Consider the following 20247-nt stretch of genomic DNA (forward strand, 5'->3'; position numbering starts at 1 on the left):
ACACACACACACACACACACACACACACACACACACACACACACACACCCTACCTCCCTGCCTGTCTGTTCCTCCTAATCCCTACAGCTCTGCTCCATCCTCAGCGGTACCATATCTTTCCGAGCCTCCTGGACTGGGTGCCCGGGCTGCACCAACACCTTTTCCAGAACTTCGGACGCATGAAGGACCTCATCGCCCGCAGTGTCTGTGACCACCAGGCCTCCCTCGACCCAAACTCTCCCCGGGACGTCATTGATTGCTCCTTACCAAGATGGCACAGGTAAGCCCTGCCTGGAAGTCTCATCTCTGGTCTGACCTGCTATCCTGCCTCAGACCAACAAGGATCCCGAGTTGAGCGCGTTTGGGTTTAATCTCCCCACATCCGGGAAGTGAAGCTGGAACACCTGGCTCTGCTGGGGCCACTCGGGGCCTCCGCCAATTAACAGATCTTTAAGAAATCCTTAAGGATTTATTATTGTGGGCTCCGCGGCTGAGATTCTCCCTACCCTGCCCTTCCGCGCTCCCCAGCTCCCCCAAGGAAACAAAATTAAAGAGAGGAGGGGCTGAAGTGGCACCCAGTAGCAGTTGTGCAGGTCTGTGGGGAACGGGTCGCACAGGATCCGAGCCCGCAGGATCCCCCCGCGGCCTTGTTCACATCCCCACCTCTTATCCCCCGCAGGAGAAGCAGGACCCGCTGAGCCACTTCCACATGGATACTCTGCTGATGACCACACACAATCTGCTCTTTGGAGGCTCCGAGACCGTGGGTACCACGCTGCGCCACGCTTTCCTCGCGCTCATGAAGTATCCAAAAGTGCAAGATGCGAGCGCCGGAAGCCTGGTGGGGAGACCCGCCCACACGGCGCGGTAGAGCACACCCGCTCCTCCCTCCTCGAAGCCCCGCCCACAAACAATGAGCTCCAGCCCAGTGTGTCTGGAGTGAGAGCCTCCAGCTCGCGCCTGGGTCGCACAGCCAAACCCGCAAGCCCACCGGAGGCTGACCCCCACCCACGGGGTCCCCGCCATCCACACAGCCTGCCGGGTCTGCCGGGACGCAGACCCCGCCCTCATGATCTTGCTTTGCCGCCCACCTCTGACCCTGCCCACATAACTCGCGCAGCCCGCCCAGAGCCCGGCCCCAGAGCCTCAGACACCGGGCCTCCCCAGGAACCCATCTCCTCCCACACAGTCTGAACGGCCCGCACCGCAGAGTCTGCGACCCCGCCTCCCCAAACCCCACCTCTGGGTCTTTCGCGGAACCTTGGCCTCCAGGACGCTGTGCGGAGACCGACTGGGTCTTTGCCGCCTGCTTCACCCCCGATTTCTCAGCTCTCCCGCACACCCCACTCACTCCATCCATCCTCCTGCAGCCCTGGTCCTCGAAGTCCCGCCGGCAATCCCATCAGGGGCCTGGACCCTAAGCAGCCCCGAACCCCCTCCGCACAACCCCGCCCCTAGGAGCCCTGGCACGAACGAAACTTACGCCTTCACCTACATCTCTGAACTCAATGCCTCCCTCCGAAGCTCCGGCTAACCTTCACATGCATCCCTGCAGCGCGCCCCGCCCCCCGACTGGAAAGCGTTGACTGGACCCCTTCCACACGCAGTCACACACACCTCTTCTCAGCACAGTCAAGCCTGCTGATACCCTCAACAACGCTCCCCCCTCCACCTGCAGCCCGCGTACAGGAGGAGATCGACCTCGTGTTGGGACGCGCGTGGCTGCCTGCGCTGGAGGACCGAGCGACCATGCCTTACACAGATGCGGTGATCCACGAGGTGCAGTGCTTCGCAGACGTCATCCCATGAGCTTCCCACACCGCGTCACTCGGGACACGACTTTTCAAGGCTTCCTGCTACCCAAGGTGCTCTGGACACCTGGCAAACTGACACTTGAAACCTTAGGAAGAGGCATCCCAGGCTCTTGCAACAGGCATCTGCGGCTCTAGCAAGGAATATCCCAGGCCCTAGCAATCAGCACCCCGGACCTTAGCAACTGGCAACCCAAGCCCTAGCAACAGACATCTGAGGCCCTTAAATCCAGAAACTCAGCCGTATGCCACAGCACAGTGGACTAGACCACGTCCTGAACCCCAGACCTCTTCCCTATGAGAGGCTCCTTTCCTAAGACCCTCTCTGAAATCCCCAAGGTCTCAGACCTTATCCTGGGGAGCCCCTGTACCTAAATACTGTTCTCAGAGACCGCACTCCCGCCCCAGGAACGCCAAATCTGTTCCTACAAGGGGGGTATCCCGCATCCCTGCCTCAGACCCCAACAAAACCATTTCCAGCACCCATCACTGGGAACCCTAGACTCCCACACCCTAGACTTCCTGGACCCCTGTGGAGTCCTATGCTCCACCACCCCTTATCATGTTCCCAGGACTCCCAGCTCTGTACAGTGGAAATCCTAGTTTGGGAACCTCCCAGCCCTTCTAACACCACTGATTCTGCCTCTCCACCCACATGGGGCACGGATATCATCACCCTCCTTAATACAGTCCACTACGACCCCAGCCAATTTCTGACGCCCCGGGAATTCAACCCTGAGCATTTTCTGGTTGCCAATCAGTCCTTCAAGAAGAGCTCTGCCTTCATGCCTTTCTCAGCCGGTGAGAGTGGTCAGGGGCAAGATCCAGTCTTTCTGGACCCATATTCCACCTGCATTCCCCAGGCCTAGTTCCACTCCCCAAACCCTCTCACTTCTTCGTCCCATCCCATCCTCAGCTTTGGATATGCAAAGACATTTCCTTCTCCTTCCCAGCTCTGCTCCTATAGGCCGATAGCAACTGAAATCCCCACGGAGGGAGGCCGGGAGTCAGGATAATATTGTAATTTAACTTGGACCTGGTCACTGTCAGTCTCTCCACTGGGTGGTGCAGTTGAAGTGGTCCTGGTTTTTCTTGGCTTTGGTCTTTACCCGGCTGAAAAAAATCTTTCCTGTTTAACTCAGTGTTAGAAAAGGGGGTGGGGTGAATAATAATAGGTAACTTACCATACTGCCTACTGTGCACCAGGTGATACCTCTGAGAGTGGTGGCTAAGAGCTGGGCTTTGCTGCCAGACCCCAGCTTTGTCATCTTCTAGCTGTGTGGCCTTGGATATGTTCCTTCACCTCTCTGCGCCTCGGTTTTGTTTGTTTTTTAAATATTTACTTATTTATGTATTTATTTATATATTTGGCTGCACCAGGTCTTAGTTGCGGCATGCGGGATCTTTAGTTGCGGCATGCGAACTCTTAGCTGCGGCATGTGGGATCTAGTTCCCTGACCAGGGATCAAACCGGGGCCCCCTGCGTTGGGAGCGCGGAGTCTTAGCCACTGGACCACGAGGGACGTCCCTGTGCCCCAGTTTTTACATCTATAAAATGAAGATCATAAAAAGGTCCACCTCTTGGAGTTATTAAGAGGATTAAATTAATAGCAGTATAGTGCTTAGTGCATTATATATGTTCACAACAACAAAATGAGGCACTATTACCCTCCCCATTTCAGGTACCTACCCAGAAACTGTGGCTTGTCCAAGATCAGGAAACTAGTACTGTCAGAGTTGGGACTCGAACCCCAGCAATGTTGCACTTGCAGCAGGTCCACGATTTACTTCAACTGTCTTTTCCAGACTTTTAGATGGATGGGTCCGTGAGTACCCAGCCGTTATTCTCATGTTTTCCTTTGAAAGTTGAGGGCGCCCCTCACCCCATCTTGTCTCATTGCTCCTGCCCACCCTTTCTCCCTGTGGGAGGCCGGCTGTGCCTGGGCGAGTCGCTGCGGCGCGGGGAGCTCTTCCTCTTCCTCACCGCCATCCTGCAGCTTCTTGCTGGAGCCGCTGGGAGCGCCCGAGGACGTCGACCTGACCCCGCTCAGCTCCGGCCTCTGCAATTTGCCGCGGCCTTTCCAGCTGTGCCTGCGCTCGCGCTGACGCCGCATCCCTTCCAGGTTCGCCAGCGAGCGTTGAGGACCGCCCGTTCCCCTGCGCCCCATCCCTCTCGCTGTCACACTCGCTTCCCCTCACCTGCCGCATGCCCATCCCCCATCGCTCCTGTCTTTACCTTCTGAGCCCCCAGAGGCAGAGAAAGCCAAGGGGAAGGGGAAGTGCATGCCTTGTTTTATCCACAGAACTCGTTCTATTGCGCACACTTTGGGGGATTTTGTATCAATTTATGATAAATTAGAATAGATTCGAACCTGCCTTGGCTGAATTAAAGGGAGGAGGATAGTCCTCTAGGATGGGGAGAAGGAAGGTCGCTGCAGAGAGGGGAGACACCTGGCTGTGATGAGTTCAACCCTCACCCTTAGGGTGGTTAAAAACTGGGAGAAATTGTTTCCTGGAGACAGGCTGGAAGGTAAAGGCTGTGAGGGCTCGAATGAAGACAGAGGCAGAGAAGCCAAGGCCAAGAAAAAGACAGCAGCCTAGAGAGATATGGAAAAGGTCTGCAAGAGAGGCAGGGCACTGTACAAAGATGGAGATGCAAGCAGGGAGAAAGAGAGAGACCCGGAGAAATAAACAGACCCAGAGGCTGAGAAATCACAATTACTAACACTTACCTAGTGCTTCCTATTCACACACTGGTCCAAATGCCTGATTTAAATATCCCTATGAGACAAAGCAATTTTATTATACATTTTTACAGATGAGCAAACTGAGGTTGCTCAGAGAGGTGAAGTGACTTGCCCGATATTACACAGCCAGAAACGGGCAGAGCTGGGTTTGGAACGCAGATCATCTGGCTCCAACACTGCTCTTCAAAATCTTATGAGTCAGAGACACAGAGGAAAGCAGAGAGATATGGAGACGGAGACCTAGGGACGCAAAGAGAATAGAAGAGGGCTTCCCTGGTGGCGCAGTGGTTGAGAGTCCGCCTGCCGATGCAGGGGACACGGGTTCGTGCCCCGGTCCGGGAAGATCCCACATGCCGCGGAGCGGCTGGGCCCGTGAGCCATGGCTGCTGGGCCTGCGCGTCTGGAGCCTGTGCTCTGCAACGGGAGAGGCCACAACGGTGAGAGGCCCGTGTACCGAAAAAAAAAAAAAAAAAAAAGAGAGAGAGAATAGAAGACAGAGACAAAGAAAGAAACAAAAATGACCAGAGAAAGAGCGGAAGGGCAATGAATGGGGAAGTGAGGCACTGGAAGACCAAAACTCTCCCCCATTCCTCATCCCTCTCATTGGACTGTTTCTTTGTCTTGCATTTCCTCCCTCTGGGGTGGGGATAGCGGTCCCAGGCATGGGGCCTCGCAGCTTGGGACTGGACCTGACAAGCTGACATCTGACAGTAGCTTTTCTCAAGGAGCAGGCATCTCAAGTTTCATTGAGCTGGAGTCAGATAGGAGGCTGGCCCCGCTAGCCATGCGCAGAGGTGACCTGGAAGGCCCTAGCCTGAGTGGAGTCTCCCCAAGGTCACCCAGAAGCTGGGACATGCTCTGCTGAGTATGGGCCTGGCTGGAGGGAGGCTTATAGGTGGCCCCCACATGGGGTGGTGGCTCCCTAATCCCCACACTGTTCCCACCACAGGCCAAGCACAGAGTCTGCCCCAGGGCCCAGGCAGGGATGCAGAGGTGGAGGGGGGAAAGGAGAGATTCAGAGGTCCTGAGAAAGAAAGATGGAGAGATGCGAAAGAGAAACACATGACAAAGAGAAAGAGACAGACAGAGATAGAGAGATACATAGAGATCCTGAAAACCAAAGATTGGGAGTGAGAGAGACAGAGAGACAGAGGAGGAAAAAGAGAGGAACCGAGAAAAGGGGAGAGATAAGAGATGCCCAACAAGAAGGAAGACAAGGAGGTGCTAAAGTCAAGATGGAAATTAAGAGAGGCACAGAGCCGAAGAGAGACAGAGATCTGAAAGGACAAAAAGAGAACCAGAGAGAAGCCTCAAGAGAAGAAACAGAGACAGGCAGGAAGGGAGACAGTCACAAGGATTCAGCCAAAGACAGAGATTGAGAGAAATAGAGTCCGAATTATAGAGCAACAGAGAGAAACAGAGACAAGAATTTATATTGTCTAAGAGTAAATGACAAACTTGAGATTAGATTTGTAATGTGGAACCAAATGAATTAAAAGGGAAGTATAGGGCTTCCCTGGTGGCGCAGTGGTTGAGAGTCCGCCTGCCAATGCAGGGGACACGGGTTCATGCCCCGGTCCGGGAAGATCCCACATGCCGTGGAGCGGCTGGGCCTGTGAGCCATGGCCGCTGAGCCTGCGCGTTCGGAGCCTGTGCTCCGCAACGGGAGAGGCCACAACAGTGAGAGGCCCGCGTACCACAAAAAAAAAAAAAAAAAAAGGGGAAGTATAATATTTTAACCATAAGCACCCCAATGTTTACTGCAGCACTATTTACAATAGCCAGGTCATGGAAGCAACCTAAATGCCCATCAACAGAAGAATGGATAAAGAAGATGTGGTACATATATACAATGGAATATTACTCAACCACAAAATTGGGTCATTTGTAGAGACATGGATGGACCTGGAGACTGTCATACAGAGTGAAGTAAGTCAGAAAGGGAAAAACATCTTATATGAACGCATATATGTAGAATCTAGAAAAATGGTACTGATGAACCTGTTTGCAAGGCAGAAGTAGAGACACAGATGTAGAGAACACACGTATGGACACCAAGGAGGGAAAGTGGGGTGGGATGAATTGGGAGATTGGGATTGACATATATACATGTATATGTATAAAATAGATAACTAATGAGAACCTGCTGTATAGCACAGGGAACTCTACTCAATGCACTGTGGTGACCCAAATGGGAAGGAAATCCAAAAAAGAGGGGATATATGTACACACATAGCTGATTCACCTCGCTGTACAGCAGAAACTAACACACATTGTAAAGCAACTATACTCCAATTAAAAAAGAGAGAGAGAGAGAGAGAAACAGAGACAGAAATAGGGATGAAGAAAGCCATGCATTCATTCAGCAACATTTACTGAGTGCCAACTTGTGCTGAGCAGAGGCTGGGGTGGGAGTTGGGGGAGGGGGTGGCGAGGGCATGCTTGCTGCAGCCCTGCTGTCTGCAGAGTCAGTGCCTCTGAGCAGTGCCCTGCCCCTCAGCCCCTGCCAGTCACCAGGCAGACAAATGCTGACAGGTAGAGAGACGTGCTACACAAACAGGCAGGAAGATGGGAAAGCAGAGGCAGAGGGAGATTAAGGTAAAGACAAACTGGAAGAGGCAGGGAGAGAAAAAGACACATTGAAAAGAGAGAGCGCACGAGAGAGAAGACAACCATGAACAGAGGTAGGCACTGAGAGTGAAAGAGAGAGAGAGAGAGAGAGAAATGGGAAGAGAGAGAAAGAGAGAGAGATGAACAGAGAAACACAGAGACTGAGAGTGAGAGAGACACTCCCAGAGACAAGCCCTGTCCCAGACTCTGCACAGCTCCCCCACCGTCTCCCCAGGTCTGGGCCCTGTGCCAGGTACCTGGCGGAAGGCTGGATCCGGCACGGCAGGGTGGGCGGCAGGGTGGGCCGCATTCCTGAACAGTCTGTTCCAAGTACAGACTCAGCCACAACCCCCGCCCCTGGACCATCGTGGCCTGGCATCAGGCGGGGGTGCCCACTGAGGAGTCTAGGGGACTGGAGACCAGGGGTGTAGCAGCACAGGCATAGGACATTTGGGGCATCTGGGAGCCAGAGCATTGGGAATAGAGATGGCAGGAGTTCAGGGCAGGGCCTAAGTGTGGAAATACAAGGGTGTCAACCGTGGGAAGGCAGCCAGGAGTCATAGGATAGGCATGGAAGTGCCAAGCTGATGGGCACCAGGACGCTAGGGGACTTGAGTGAGCATCTGGGAGACATGTATGGCATACAGAGCTCCAAGAGCAATGGGTGTGGAAGTGACAAGGGCTCAGGTGTGAGTCCCCAGGAATCACAGGCACAGGGCACAGGAGTGCCAGGCAAATGAACACATCACCAGGAGCGCTCTAAGAAGTGTATTTAGCAGTCAGGATGTTTTGAGTTATCAGAAGTACAAGGTACAGCGTTCAGTGGTCATAGGCCCAGAGGTGTCCAGGGGATCAGGAAGGCACAGCTACGGGCCAAGTGAGACAGACCCACAGGTGCTGGGGGTTCAAGAGGGTGCACCTGTTGACCAGGTATGCTGACATGAAAATGCTAGTGCATTAAGGCTGCCAGATAGGACAGGCTGAGGCAGGCACAAAAAAAAAAAAGGCCAGGAGGAGCCAAGGCCAGCAGTGATAGGGCTGGGGGCGGGGTGCAGACTTTGGGTTGGGGAATTACAGAATGAGCATCAAAGGCGGCCACCCCCCTCCCACTTTCAGTCTCCATCCCTGCTCCACCCAAGACCCCAAGGGAATCAAAGAGAGGCGAAGAGGTGCAAGCAGCCAGGCGGGGTTGGGGTGCACCCGGCGCTCAGACGCAGGCGGCCCTACCCCTGGGCCCGTTACCTCTCCCGCTTCGGCGGAACTTGCTGCAGCTCGAGTCTGGACACCTGGACCGTGCACTCACGGAGGTAGCCCCGACAGTGGGTGGGGTAACAGGATTCTGGATTCCTGGAGGTGGGGCTGGGGGCTGGAACTCCTGGTTCTCTGAATGAAGACAGAGCTGAGGGCTCGGACCCCGAGTCCTGACAGAGGGTGAGGGGCCTGGAGTCCTGCCTTCTGGGAAAGGAGACTGGGGGTGGGAAGTCAGATCTGGAGGGAAAAGGGGCAGTGGCCCTGAGCTCCTGGTTCAGGGCGGAGTCTCACTGCACCCCCACCCCCCACCCCCGACTCCCGGGTGCCAAGGGAGGGGGAGCCTGGGGCGGGTAGTCTGGTCCCAGGGGATGGGGAGCAGAGAGGTCTGTTCTGGCTCAAGGCTGGGGAGCTGCTGAGGGCCCAGATACCTAGTTCTGAGGGTGCAGGGGGCTGGGGACCTGGACTTCTAGATTTTGAGGGAAGGCGGTGGGGCTGGACTCCTGGGTCTGAAGGAGAAGGAAGCTGGGGGCCGGGCTTTTGGGTCTCGATGGCGGAGGGGTCAGGAGCCCAGACCCGGGCCCGCTGAGCACCGGCTCCGTGTAGCTCTCTGGCCGCTGGGGTCCGATGTTCACCGTGTGGCTGGGCCCGCGCCCTGCAGTGGTGCCCTGCAGCTACGCAGCGCAGCGGGACGCATTAGTGCTGCAAGCGGATGCCTTCTCCGGCCGCGGGGCCAGGGCAGCCTTCGAACGCTTCACACGCGGAAACGGTGAGGCCTGGGCGGCCTAAGTGCGGGCCCGGAACGTCCAGTTTGCGATACAGAGCGAGACCGGGGGAAATGGAGCGGGGCCTAATAGAGTCAAGGCTTCTGAGGAGAGGCTGGGGAGGAGCCACAGTGTAGGGGTCGAATGGCGGTGGGGGAGGCTGGATCCTTGTGCAGCCAGTAGAAGAGAAGAGCCTAAGAGTCAAGGCCAAAGAGAGCCAGCACGGGGATGAGGAATCGGGACCAGCAGAGGTGCGGCCAATGTGCGGATAGGGCCAAGAAGGCTGGGGTAGCAACCAAAAGACCTGGAACTGAAGCAGAACGAAGAGTTGCGAGGAAGTCGACTCCACTACGGGATGCTTCCGGGATGGGGCGTGGCTAACTCCCCGGCCCGTCCCCTTCTTTGTTCCACTCCCCCAGGCATCGTGGCTTTTAACGGGCAGCGCTGGCGGACGCTGCGCAATTTTGCACTTGGAGCACTTAAGGAGTTCGGCTTGGGTACGCGGACCATCGAGGACCGTGTCCTGGAAGAGGCGCCTTGTCTGCTCGGCGAATTTCAAGACAGCGTTGGTACGGCCTGGACGGAAAAGGATAGGGACCTGTTGTGGGTGTGCCCTAGGGAAGGCGTTTGGGTGGAATGAAGCCAGTAAACCCAAGAGCTGGGTGGGGGCCGAGCCACAGCGTATGACCTTGTCATGTTCCCACTCCCAGGAGCTCCGTTCGACCCCCGGAGGCTACTAGATAATGCTGTATCTAACGTTATGTGTTCCGTGGTCTTTGAGAACCGCTATGGCTACGAGGACCCAGAGTTCCTGAGGCTCCTGGACCTTTTCAATGACAACTTCTGCATCATGGGTTCCAGATAGGGTGAGGTGAGAGGGTTGGCCCCCATCCCTCCCTCGTGTGCCCCATCTATGCCAGATTCCGAGTACATGGACCTACCTACATTGGATCATTAGAATGGGGCAGTCTTAGAATCTTGGAATGGAAGAGTTTTAGAACCTACAACATCAAAGTCCTGGTCCAGTCTCCCCATAGGGAAACGAATGGTCTTGTTCAAGGTCCTATTGATTTCCTGTCTCCCCAGATGTACATTTTCCCCTTCCTCCTAAAATGGCTCCCAGGCCCACGCCACGGAATCTTCTGAAACTTAGCAGAGCTTAAGAGTTTTCACCTCTCAGCAAACCCAGCAGCAACCGGCAGCCCGTGGAACCCCGCAATTTCGATTGCTTCCTGATCAAACGGATAAGGTACAGGGCCCTGCTGCCCACCAGCAGACGCCTGGCTCCTCTACCCACAGAAGGACCCGGAGAGCCATTTCCAGGAGACGTTGGTGATGACGACACATAACCACTTCCTTGGCAGTACCGAGGCCACAAGCACCACCCTGCGCTATGGACTCCTCATTCTGTTCAAATACCCATAGGCTTCTGAGCTAGACAGCTAGGGATGAGGCGGCTAGGGTTGTGGGTTGGCTGGAGGCTGGGGTAGTTCACATCTCTGCCGGCCCCAGCCAAAGCACAGGCGGAGCTGGATCCCGTGGTAGGTCGAATGTGCGCCCCAAGCCTGGAGGACTAAGAACGCCTGCCCTACACCGACGCCACGCTGCAGGAGATCCAAAGCGTCTTCAGCGTGCTACCGCTGGAGCTGCCACGTGCCCTCACCTGTGATGCCCACCTGCGCAGCCACTTCCTGCCCAAGGTGGCCACCAAGACTGGGGATCCTGCGCAGGGGCTGGAGAGGGCCTATTAACAGAGATCAGCAGGCCTAAGCGTCCAGAGCACTGACTCTGGGAGCAAGAAAGTAGGCGGCCTTCCTTGCCGCTGACTTCGAAATGGGGTCTTGGATGGATGTGTGGAATAGTCACTTGCCAATTTTTCAAGTAACCCTTGCACATCTCCCCAGGGCACCTTCATGATTCCTCTCCTTGTGTCTGCACACCAGGATCTCACCCAATTTAAGGACCCAGACTGTTTCAATCCCACCAACTTCCTGAATGACAAGGGTGAGTTCCAGAGCAACAACTCCTTCGTGCCCTTTGCCCCAGGTCTGGGCTGGGCAGAGAGGGGACCAGCCTGGACGTGCCATGGGGTGCATGGGTTTCTCATTCCACACCCCCATGTCCCCAGGAAAGCAATGTGCCTGGGTGCAGGCCTGGCCCGATCCGAGGTCTTCCTCACCTCCATTCTACAGCAGTTCTGCCTGCTCCCTGTGGGGAGCCCCGCCAACATCGACCTCACCCCACAGTGCACGGGCCTGGGCAACGTGCCCCCGGCCTTCCACCTCTGTCTGGTGGCCCGCCGAAGTCAGGTTCAGCCACCCTCTGCTCACTGGCTCTCAGACCTCCTTACCCTCTTTGGTCAATAAAGGCCCTGAATTGCAGACGGAGCGGTCTTCTTACCAACAGGGAGTGAGTCAGTCAGATGTGTGCAGCTCTGAGGTAAACTTTTATTTCTCCGCTGACAGGACTTGCGGACCCATGCTCCTCCCAGCACCTTTTATCCTGCCCAAGCAGCGGCAGCCTAGTCCAAAAGGTGCCACGGCCAAGGGGCTGGGGAGTCACTTCACATTCCAGGCTGGAGGAGTGGGGGGCTTGGGGATACGCCCCCACAAACCTTTGCCAGCAAGAGGCCATGACTCACCCCAACCCCAAATCCTGCATTCCGGTGGGAGGTGGCAGTGCCTCCTTCCAGCTCTCCAAACCTGAGAGGGGCATGCATGACCAGACAGGGCAGGACACAGGCCCCCAGCTCCAGTAATGGCAGTCCCCAACACCAGCCTCTGCCCAGGTCACAACCCCAGCCCCCAGCCCAGGGCAGCAGAGGTCTCTCCTCCTCCTCGGTTCTCAGCGATGGATGGAGCCCTCCACACCCGGCAGAACAGAGGCAAAGTCAGAAGCAGCGGCAGTGGCGGGGACCGTGACTGGCGGCACCGGGGCCCAGGGCTCTCCCGAAGTCAGGCAAGCTGTCTGTCCGTGCAGCTCTGGGGCTAGCCACTAGGTGGGCGTAGTCGGCTGTGACACAGGTACTTGGACACCCTTCTGTCCTGATGCTGGGGGTGAAGGGGGACAGGAGACTGAGTCATCAGGGACGGAACTAAGAGACGGAGGAAACCTGGGAAGAAGGGGAGATGACCAGAAGAGATGGGGCTCATGCTGGGGAATGCCAGGAGAGTGAACTGTCTAGGGATGGTAGGCAAAGATGAGGAAAAATGAGCGACAGGATCCAGTGAGAGACTGAAGAGGCGGCTTGAGGCCCAGGGAGGTACATGGAAGAGGAGGGACCTGAGGGAGGGGACACGGGGAGGCCGGTACCTAGCTGATACTTGTCTTTGGCTGCTGCTCGCTCCTTGGCATCAAAATACCAGACAGTGATGGCGTACCTGGAGACCAGAGCAGCCCCAGAGGGTGGTTAGAGATCACTTTTCTTCAATTCCAGCCACTATATCCACCCCGAGCCGCCCCCCCTAGTCACTTCAGGGGTCTGACAAGACTTTGCTGGCACAGGGGGAGCACCTGGGCACATTCCCGGAAGTATGGACCATACCTGGTGGCATAGGCTGGTTTCACCTCATGGGGGTTCCGCCGATCAGACCAGAAAATGAGCAGCCGGTCAAAGAGTGGCTCAATGTTGGCTACCACGGGACGGCCCTCAGGGAATATCTGCAGTAAGCCGCCATGCACCTGAAGGCAGGCCAGAGGATGAGGCAGGCTGGGAGCCCCGCCTAGAGCCCCTGCCTTGCACTGCCGGCCCCCAGGAGCCCACCAGGGGGCATAATAACTTCACACAACACTCCCTCCCACCACTCAGGCTCTCAAAATGAATGACAACCCAGAGTCTGCATCACCATGGAGATGGGCAGGAAGCTACTTAAGAAGACAGGAAATGGGGCGGGGGAAGTGCTGGTTAGGCTGGGGGCTGGGCAGACAGCACCATTCCCCAAAGACGGGGAACTGCCGCCACACAGTCAGCTGAAGAGGAGGTCCCATTTCCCGGAAAGAGCCATTGGGCACATTCCACCGCCCCCCTCCCGTGGGTTGGGAAGAGGAAGGGGACAATGCTAGAAGCTGAGCTGGGAAAGGAAAATGCGATGGATGCACGCCACCCCACCCCCAACAGCCTACCTTGACGTCCCAGTTCTGATTCAGGTAATAGATGCAGGTGACGCAGCGCCCATCGCCATGGGGATTGTCAACGTGTCTCACGTACCCCAGCCCGTTACCTGGGTAACATGCCACCATGGCCTGGCAGAGACGGATGGAGAGGGTTTACTGAGGCTAACTGGCAGGGACGTTAGAGAAGCAGCCATCACCTCCTCTTTCTCACCCCTCCCAGCCCCTCATCTTTCCTCAGGTGTCCTGGGCTCCAAGGGTTCCAGCACCCAGACTTTCTCCTTTTCTCCTTTTTCAGCCAAACCTCCATCCACAAGAAACCTCAGCTCCTGGGCCTCAACAGCCCAACACACACACACACACCTCACGCCCCTACCCCCCGCATCTGGTGCCAGCATGCAGCTCAGTGAGCAACTGAGGGCTTGGTTTTTTAAAGATAACCTGACCCCACGTCAGACATTTCACTAGGATAAAAGCAATTTAAACATTTCCTGGTGTGCAGGGATGTGGCCTCACAGCCCCACACCAGGCGTTCTCTCCTTGAGCTGTAGAGTTGGAATGACCTGGGGCACTGATACCGAGGCCCACCTCAGAGGTTCTGACGTACCTGGTCTCAGGTGGAGCCTGGAATTTTTAAAGGTTCCCCAGGTAATCCTGACGTGCAGCCATGTTGAGAACCACTGACCTTACTATAAAGAAGACCCGCTAAATAGTCTGTCTCCTACACAACTGAACAGGTACCAAAACCCAGAATGTGCCCAGAACCTGAGATCTAATCCCAACTCCAAGCAAAACCTGCCAAGTAGCCTTGGACAGTCTCATCACCTGAATGGGCCTCAAAACGCCTCACCTGTAAAAGGGGGCTAATGACAACCTTCGGTTTACAGCAGTAGCACGAACCCCTCCGAGAACATGACTTTGGAGGCTCCTGACCCCCACAGATCCGAGTCAGACCTTGTTCCACGTCTCGGCTTCTGTGTGCACAGGTCCAGCCACAGGGTTCTCGCCTCCTCTCCTGGATAGCCGCCACTGCCCTAGGCAGCCCTGGCCATTCTGAGTCCTGGGCCTAGCCACTCCGGGCCTGTTTCTCATCAGGTACCCAGCAAAGTGATGGATGTGATGTGAGGAAAAGGGCCCAGGTGTTCCTGCAGACCTATCTCCCGGGTTCAAGTCTCAGTGCAGCAACATAAGCTGTGATGTTTGGCAGATGACGGAACTTCCCCATCTCCAGTTCCTCATCCACGAAATGGAGCTAACAACTACTTTTTTGGAGATTTTGCCGGTTTTGCTCGAGGGTGGGGTGGGGAAAGGGGTCCAGTGCTGCAACCTCTTCCCGCACAACCCATCCCCACAGCAGCCAGAGGCCCTTTACTCCAGCTCACCACTGCTCAAACCCCTTCAAGTTCCTCGCTGCATCCCGAGAGAACACAAACTCCTGACCACAGCCTCCAAGGCCACTAGCCTCATACACTATCTCCAGCCTCGAAATCCTCCTCACTCTTCTCTGACCAGGCCAAGCTCATCCTCAAGGCCTCTGCACCTGCCTGAACGCTCTTCCACTCGTCCCCCTTGTTATTCAGGTCTCAGGGCCAGGAGCACCTCGAGTCCTCTAGCTGAAGGCACCTGGGCTGATTTCCCATTCCATCCCTCTCAGTGCAAAATCAGCACAGGTACCTGTTCACCTAGTACTGGCCGCTAGGGCCAGGCCTGTCTCCCTAGTGCCAAGGAGGGAGCTGCTAATTAAAAGCGCTCCTGTGGGTCTCAGGGCCTCCATTCCATCCTTCCCGTGCACCCTCACAGGGTCTCCCACCATGCAGGCAGGGACACACTCTGGAGTCTGTCAGGGAATGGGACTCCTGTGTGTGTGAAGGTAGGCACAGGAACAGGCCCTTTAAGGCCCCCCCCCCACATATACTCACCTGGGAGTGGGGCTGGGGGTGGCATCCTCCGGCCCCCGAGAAGCATCTACTTCCTGCCCCCACAAGGGAAGGGACAACAACCAGAGTAACACGGAAACTTGCTCCTCACACTTCCGTCTCCAGGAAGGGGCAGCTAGGATCACTGTGCATGCACACCCCACCCCACCCCCAATCAGAATCCCAGGTCTCAGCCAACAGCGGCAGGCCCCACCTCCAAACTGCTCTTAAAGGGGCCTCCCGGGGTCACCTACGGTAGTCCTTGATGCCAGTGGGAGTCAATTCCCTCCCACCTGCAGGCCAACTGAGCAGAGGATCTAGGGAGAGGAGGAAGGCAAGAGCACAGGAGCGGGACTCGGGACCGAGGGGCAGGTTGTTACCAGCCCAAACCGCACTGGTGATCTGAGCGCCCCCCCCCCCCCCCCGCCGCTACCGGGACCACCCCACACTGTCTTACTCCAGAGCTTGGGGAGGGAGCCCAGACGCTGCCCTCTGAAGGCGAGGAAGCCTGCAGTTGCTGCCCCACCGCGGCAGGGGAGGGTCTGAGAGGAACTCCAGTGGCTGGGTTGGCTCTTCCCCGCCCTTCTTAGTCCAGCCAGGCTTGTTCTTACCTCCCAAGGCTAAAAAGTCTCAACACCCACCCCACCACCCCTCCAGGGCCTGCTCCCAACCACATCCAAGGCACCAAAGGAAAAGAGATCTGTGCCCTCTCCCCTCCCCTCCCCTCCTGAAACGGCCCCAGCCTAGCTGGGGAGTTAACCTGGTTTTCCTATCCTGTGGATGAGCAAACAGAGGCTCAGAGAGGCATCCTGCCCTTGGCCACTCAACTCTTGTGGTCTCCCCACCAACCTCCCTCCTGTGAGGACGGGTGACCCTGGGGAGATGGGGCTGAACACCTTGTGGCTAGGGAGATTCCCACTGATCTCTCCTGCCCCTGGGAGGGGCCGCCTCTGGCCCTCCAGCTACCAAAGTAACAGGAGGGAGAGGGAAGCAGGACAAGTTCCAGCTGGGGCAGGGAAGCCAGTATGGCTTTGGCCCGGGGGAGCCCTAGTCCCCAAGCCAGCTCCAGCCTGAGACGGAAGCTGCAGAGACAGAACCCAAGACGGGATCTGAGGGAGGAGGGAGAGGACATCAGGAGCACAGCCTCACGCCTGCAGGGCAAAACACAGTCTGTGCCATCAGCCAGGCATCACTGGTGCTGTGCAGTGGGCACTCCCTACCGGGCCTTGTCCTAACACCGCCAAACCCTGGACTCAAGGCCAGGATCCTCACACCCCTCCACGAGGAGAATTCACATGTCAGCAGGCCAAAAGGCCCTACGGACTACCGTCCTGTGCAGGCTCCTAACCCCAGGTTCTTGAATGGGCGGCTGCAGGCCCAGAAGGCCCTTGTCACTGACCATAAACTCCAATCAAACGAGCATTTTTTTAAGACAGGGTCTGTGGTTTCTGGCAGATTCTTAAACAGGCCCAGGTTCCAAAAAAAAAGATAACTGCTACTCTAAAACAAGAGAAAGGGACCAAGAAAAGGTACAACGGCAGAGGATCAAGGAAACAGACCAGAGCCAGACAAGGATAAAGTGATGGAGAGACAGAACAGACAGGATGGAGGACAGGGTCTAGGATGGGGAGGGATGGGAAAGATGAGGACATAACCTCCACCTGGGCCGGCACACAGACACCCCCAGAAAGCCGTCCATGATGCAAATGCCACAGTATGGCAAACAGTGCACAACGTAGCCCAGCACCAAGCACAGTGGGCAGTGCCTCCTCCCTCAGCCCGGCATTGGCCTCACCACTGCCCCCCTCCCCGTTCCACCTTCTGGTTCTCCTACCCGGGAGACAGAACAGACAGACCAAAGACAGGCAACGGACAGGATGGACCAGACATACCCGAGTACATGAAAAAATGCGGGAAGAGGGAAGAATAAAGACAGGGTCAGACAGACAGGTACAGACGGCAGAGGCAGAAACCCGTGCCCGTCTACACTGAACGTTCTTGGTCTAGGATCCAGGAACAGACATCAGGCGGCTGTGAAGCCCACCATGGCCCATGCACAGAGGTGGGACTACGACTGTGGGCACCTCTCCTCAGGTTCTTCAAGAGGATCCCTGGCAAGGTCAAGAACCATGGTGACTACGGGCCAAACCCATGGTTTACAGGTACACAAATTAAGGCCACAGCGAGTGAGAGCCCAAAGTGAGCTCCAACAGTCCCTGCGCCAGAGCTGCCTATCTCCAAACCCACTGGTGCTCAGAACACTAGGCATCCAACAAGTGCTGGGCAGCCCCCCACCCCACCACCCGGTCCCTGCAGCCTCACCTTGGTGCGCCCATTGATGACGTAGCTGCCCAGCCTCCCAGCACAGTGGCGGATTACAGCATCCACGTGGGCCATGAGGGCACCGATGCTTCGGCAGCCTGGCTCATGGCCTTCCACCCAGGCAATCTGGTCCCCACGGATGCTGCGTGGCGGGATAGCCCGCTGGCTCACTAGCTGCCCATCACGCAGGCGCCCGCCCCGCTTCAGGGCCTCCACCTCTGCCAGCACTCGGCCACCCAGCGCCGCCCCCAGGAAGCTGTCCTTGACGCAGATGCCATAGTACCGCATGCAGGGCACAATATAGTCCAGGGCCAGGCGCTCAGGTGCAGCGGGCAGCACCTCCTCCCTCAGCCCGGCGCTGGCCTCACCGCTGCCACTGCTGCAGCCCTCCCCCTCTGCCTCTGCCTCCTGGTTCTCCTGCCTGGCCCAGGGCCGCTTGCTGGGGGCGGGGGCATCCCCACCATCCTCTGCCCATTTCCGTTTGGGGGCCTCGGGCCGGGCGCCCTGGGCTGCCAGTCGCTGGCACCCCTTGGTGACCAGTGCCGCAGCACCCTCACTCTGCAGCGGCCGCAGCTCGCCGCCATCCTGCCCGCCGAAGCCCTCCCGCAGGGGGCTGGCTGTGGTGGAAGTAGCTGTAGCTCTGGGGGTCCCACTCCCCGCCGAGGCCTCACCAGGCCCTCCTGGACGGTGGTAGGAGGACAGCAGGGGACAGGGCAGGTAACTCTCCACCCCCATCCTCGCCCTGCTAGGCTCCAAGGGCTCTGACACCGAACCCGGCAACTGAGGGAGAGCCTGACTCAGGGGCTGCGGCTGGCACGGGCTGTCCATGGCAGCAGTGTCTTCATCCCCCGGGCATGGAGGGCACGGCCCAGGCCCATGGTGCCACCCTCCTCCACCTCCTCCTCCTCCACTTGATGCAGCCGGGGGCCGGGGCGGCTGGGCCTGGCGTGGGGCAGGATGAGGCAGGGCAGATGGCAGAGGCTTTTCTCGTGCCCTGGGGGTGCTTGCTGGTCCCCAAGTCCTCTGCTGTCCCTAGGGGCTTGGGAAGGGACCTGTCACGGTGGCTGGAGAGAGAAACAGAGAGAGAGAGAGAGAGAGAAAAAGGAATGTGAGAAGAGCTACAGGGAAGAGGGCTGGGCGAGGATGGGGAGTGGCAGGGGCAGTAGACAGACTTAGCTACAAAGACCCCAAAACCTGAGGCCACGTGGGGAAAAAGACTCTGGGACTTGGGTGGAATCCCTAAGAGACAAGGGGCAATAAGGGGGCAGCTGGAGGGGTGAGACTGGGTAGCTGACCCACAGGCAGAGGACTGCAGTGGGAGCTGTGGGCGAGAGACACCCTGACAGACAGACACAGACCCACAGACAGGAAAGAAGGAGGGGACTTTAAGTAGAAAAGGATGGCGGTGTGGGAAGTAGGAGAGTTAGAAACAAACAGACTGGGGGTGGGGGGGGCGAGAGGGGGGATCTGCCTGGAAGACACAGAGGGAATGTGGGGATCTACAGACCGTGGAAACTGGGGGGTCCAGAGACCCACACCGGAGAAGAGCAGGGAGGGTGGGCCTGAGACAGCCGGGCAGAACCCAGCCCAACAGGAGGAAGCCCGTTAGGGGCTGACACACACCCAGACGGAAGGGAGGTCCTGAGACAGACAGACGGAAGGGACCCGTGGGAGCAGGGTCCACAGCGACAGAGGGAAGGGTGGAGGAGGACTCATGCACTCGGGGAAAGGACGACGGAAAAAGCGCCCCCCTCCCAAGTCCCTTCGGTGCGGGTCCTGGGGCCCCTCGGGGCACAGCAGGAGACGAAGACAAGGCCTAAGGGCCGCTGGAACCCCGTGTTCCTACCCCTCCCCTCCCCCTCCGCCCGCTCTCTGCTCCCCCCCAACCCCCCAACGGCCGGCGCTTAACATGCCCGGCGCGCGTTCCCTCCCCCACGCCCCACCCCCACCCTCCCCTCCCAAGGGTCGCCAGGCTTCGCCACAGAGTGCTGGGCGCGCACCCCCGCACCCCGCCCGGCTCGCGCCGGCGCCCGGCCTCAAGCGCCTTCCCCGCCCCGCTCCATGCCCTCCCCGCGGTCTCCTCACCGAGGTTTTTCCTCCGGCCCCGGCGCCGCCGTTTGTGCCAGCCGCCCTGCGCCGCACAGCGCGCCATACCCCGCCCCCACCACCCGCGACGCTCCGCCCCCGCCTCGCCCGGTGGGCACGTGACCGCATCCGGGCTTAGGAGACCGGGCTTGCGCAGGCGCGAGCCGCGCGGGGCGGGGCGAGGAAATTTAGAACACCCTCTCCCTCGAGAAAGGGGAAACGGATCAGTGGCCGACACAAGGTTTTTATGCACTCTCCGCTCCGCCCCTTCTGCGCGAGAGGAGGAACGCAGTTAGGAAGGGCTGGATCCGGTGGGGGAGTTTCGGCACATATTATGCCAAGTGAGTGGGAGGGGTATGCAAATAACTCTATTTACATAGACAGGACCGTCCCCTTGGAGCCGAGAACGCGGCGGAACGATGAGTAGCAGGGTAGGGGAGGCATACAGATCATCGGTATTATTTACATGGACAGCTTCGCCTTCTCACAGCCCAAGAATAGGAATATTGAGAAACGTCTGAGCAATTAGTTGGGAAATGTATGTAAATTTGCACGACAGTAAGTAATTTACATAAGGACTTTTTATAACGGAGGAAAAGAGCGGAACGTCCTTGAGAGAAGGGAAGAACAAGAA

At 57.5% G+C, this 20247-nt stretch overlaps 3 protein-coding genes and 1 long non-coding RNA gene across 5 annotated transcripts; 2 read left to right on the top strand and 2 right to left on the bottom strand.

The window, feature by feature from the left end:
• Positions 1–2112: 2112 nt before the first annotated feature.
• On the top strand, positions 2113–3933 carry LOC116743606 (cytochrome P450 2F1-like). The gene is given in 3 exon segments (XM_032612243.1): positions 2113–2618; positions 3741–3828; positions 3830–3933. Coding segments are annotated over 3 exon segments (441 nt in total). The 5' UTR covers positions 2113–2353; the 3' UTR covers positions 3918–3933.
• LOC116743608 lies at positions 3583–8545 on the bottom strand. Its single transcript, XR_004346821.1, has 2 exons — positions 8411–8545; positions 3583–4972 (listed from the first exon to the last, which is right to left on the bottom strand). It is a non-coding gene; the product is annotated as an uncharacterized LOC116743608 (long non-coding RNA).
• Positions 8546–9510: 965 nt separating this feature from the next.
• On the top strand, positions 9511–10068 carry LOC116743607 (cytochrome P450 2C11-like). The gene is made up of 2 exons (XM_032612244.1): positions 9511–9749; positions 9891–10068. Exons 1-2 carry the CDS (start codon positions 9536–9538, stop codon positions 10043–10045), a joined length of 369 nt encoding a protein of 122 aa, XP_032468135.1. The 5' UTR covers positions 9511–9535; the 3' UTR covers positions 10046–10068.
• A 1539-nt stretch (positions 10069–11607) lies between these two features.
• EGLN2 (egl-9 family hypoxia inducible factor 2) lies at positions 11608–19743 on the bottom strand. 2 transcript variants are annotated; one of them, XM_032612242.1, is made up of 6 exons: positions 19614–19743; positions 17529–18592; positions 13303–13422; positions 12725–12861; positions 12493–12560; positions 11608–12230 (listed from the first exon to the last, which is right to left on the bottom strand). In XM_032612242.1, the coding sequence occupies exons 2-6, from the start codon at positions 18354–18356 to the stop codon at positions 12175–12177; spliced, it is 1209 nt and encodes a 402-aa protein (XP_032468133.1). In that variant the 5' UTR covers positions 18357–18592; positions 19614–19743; the 3' UTR covers positions 11608–12174. The 2 variants fall into 2 exon arrangements, with proteins under 2 accessions (XP_032468133.1, XP_032468132.1); XM_032612241.1 differs by having other exon boundaries at positions 11608–12292.
• Positions 19744–20247: the final 504 nt, after the last annotated feature.

This window comes from Phocoena sinus, chromosome 19 (genome assembly GCF_008692025.1).
Source record: "Phocoena sinus isolate mPhoSin1 chromosome 19, mPhoSin1.pri, whole genome shotgun sequence".
NCBI lineage: Eukaryota > Metazoa > Chordata > Mammalia > Artiodactyla > Phocoenidae > Phocoena > Phocoena sinus.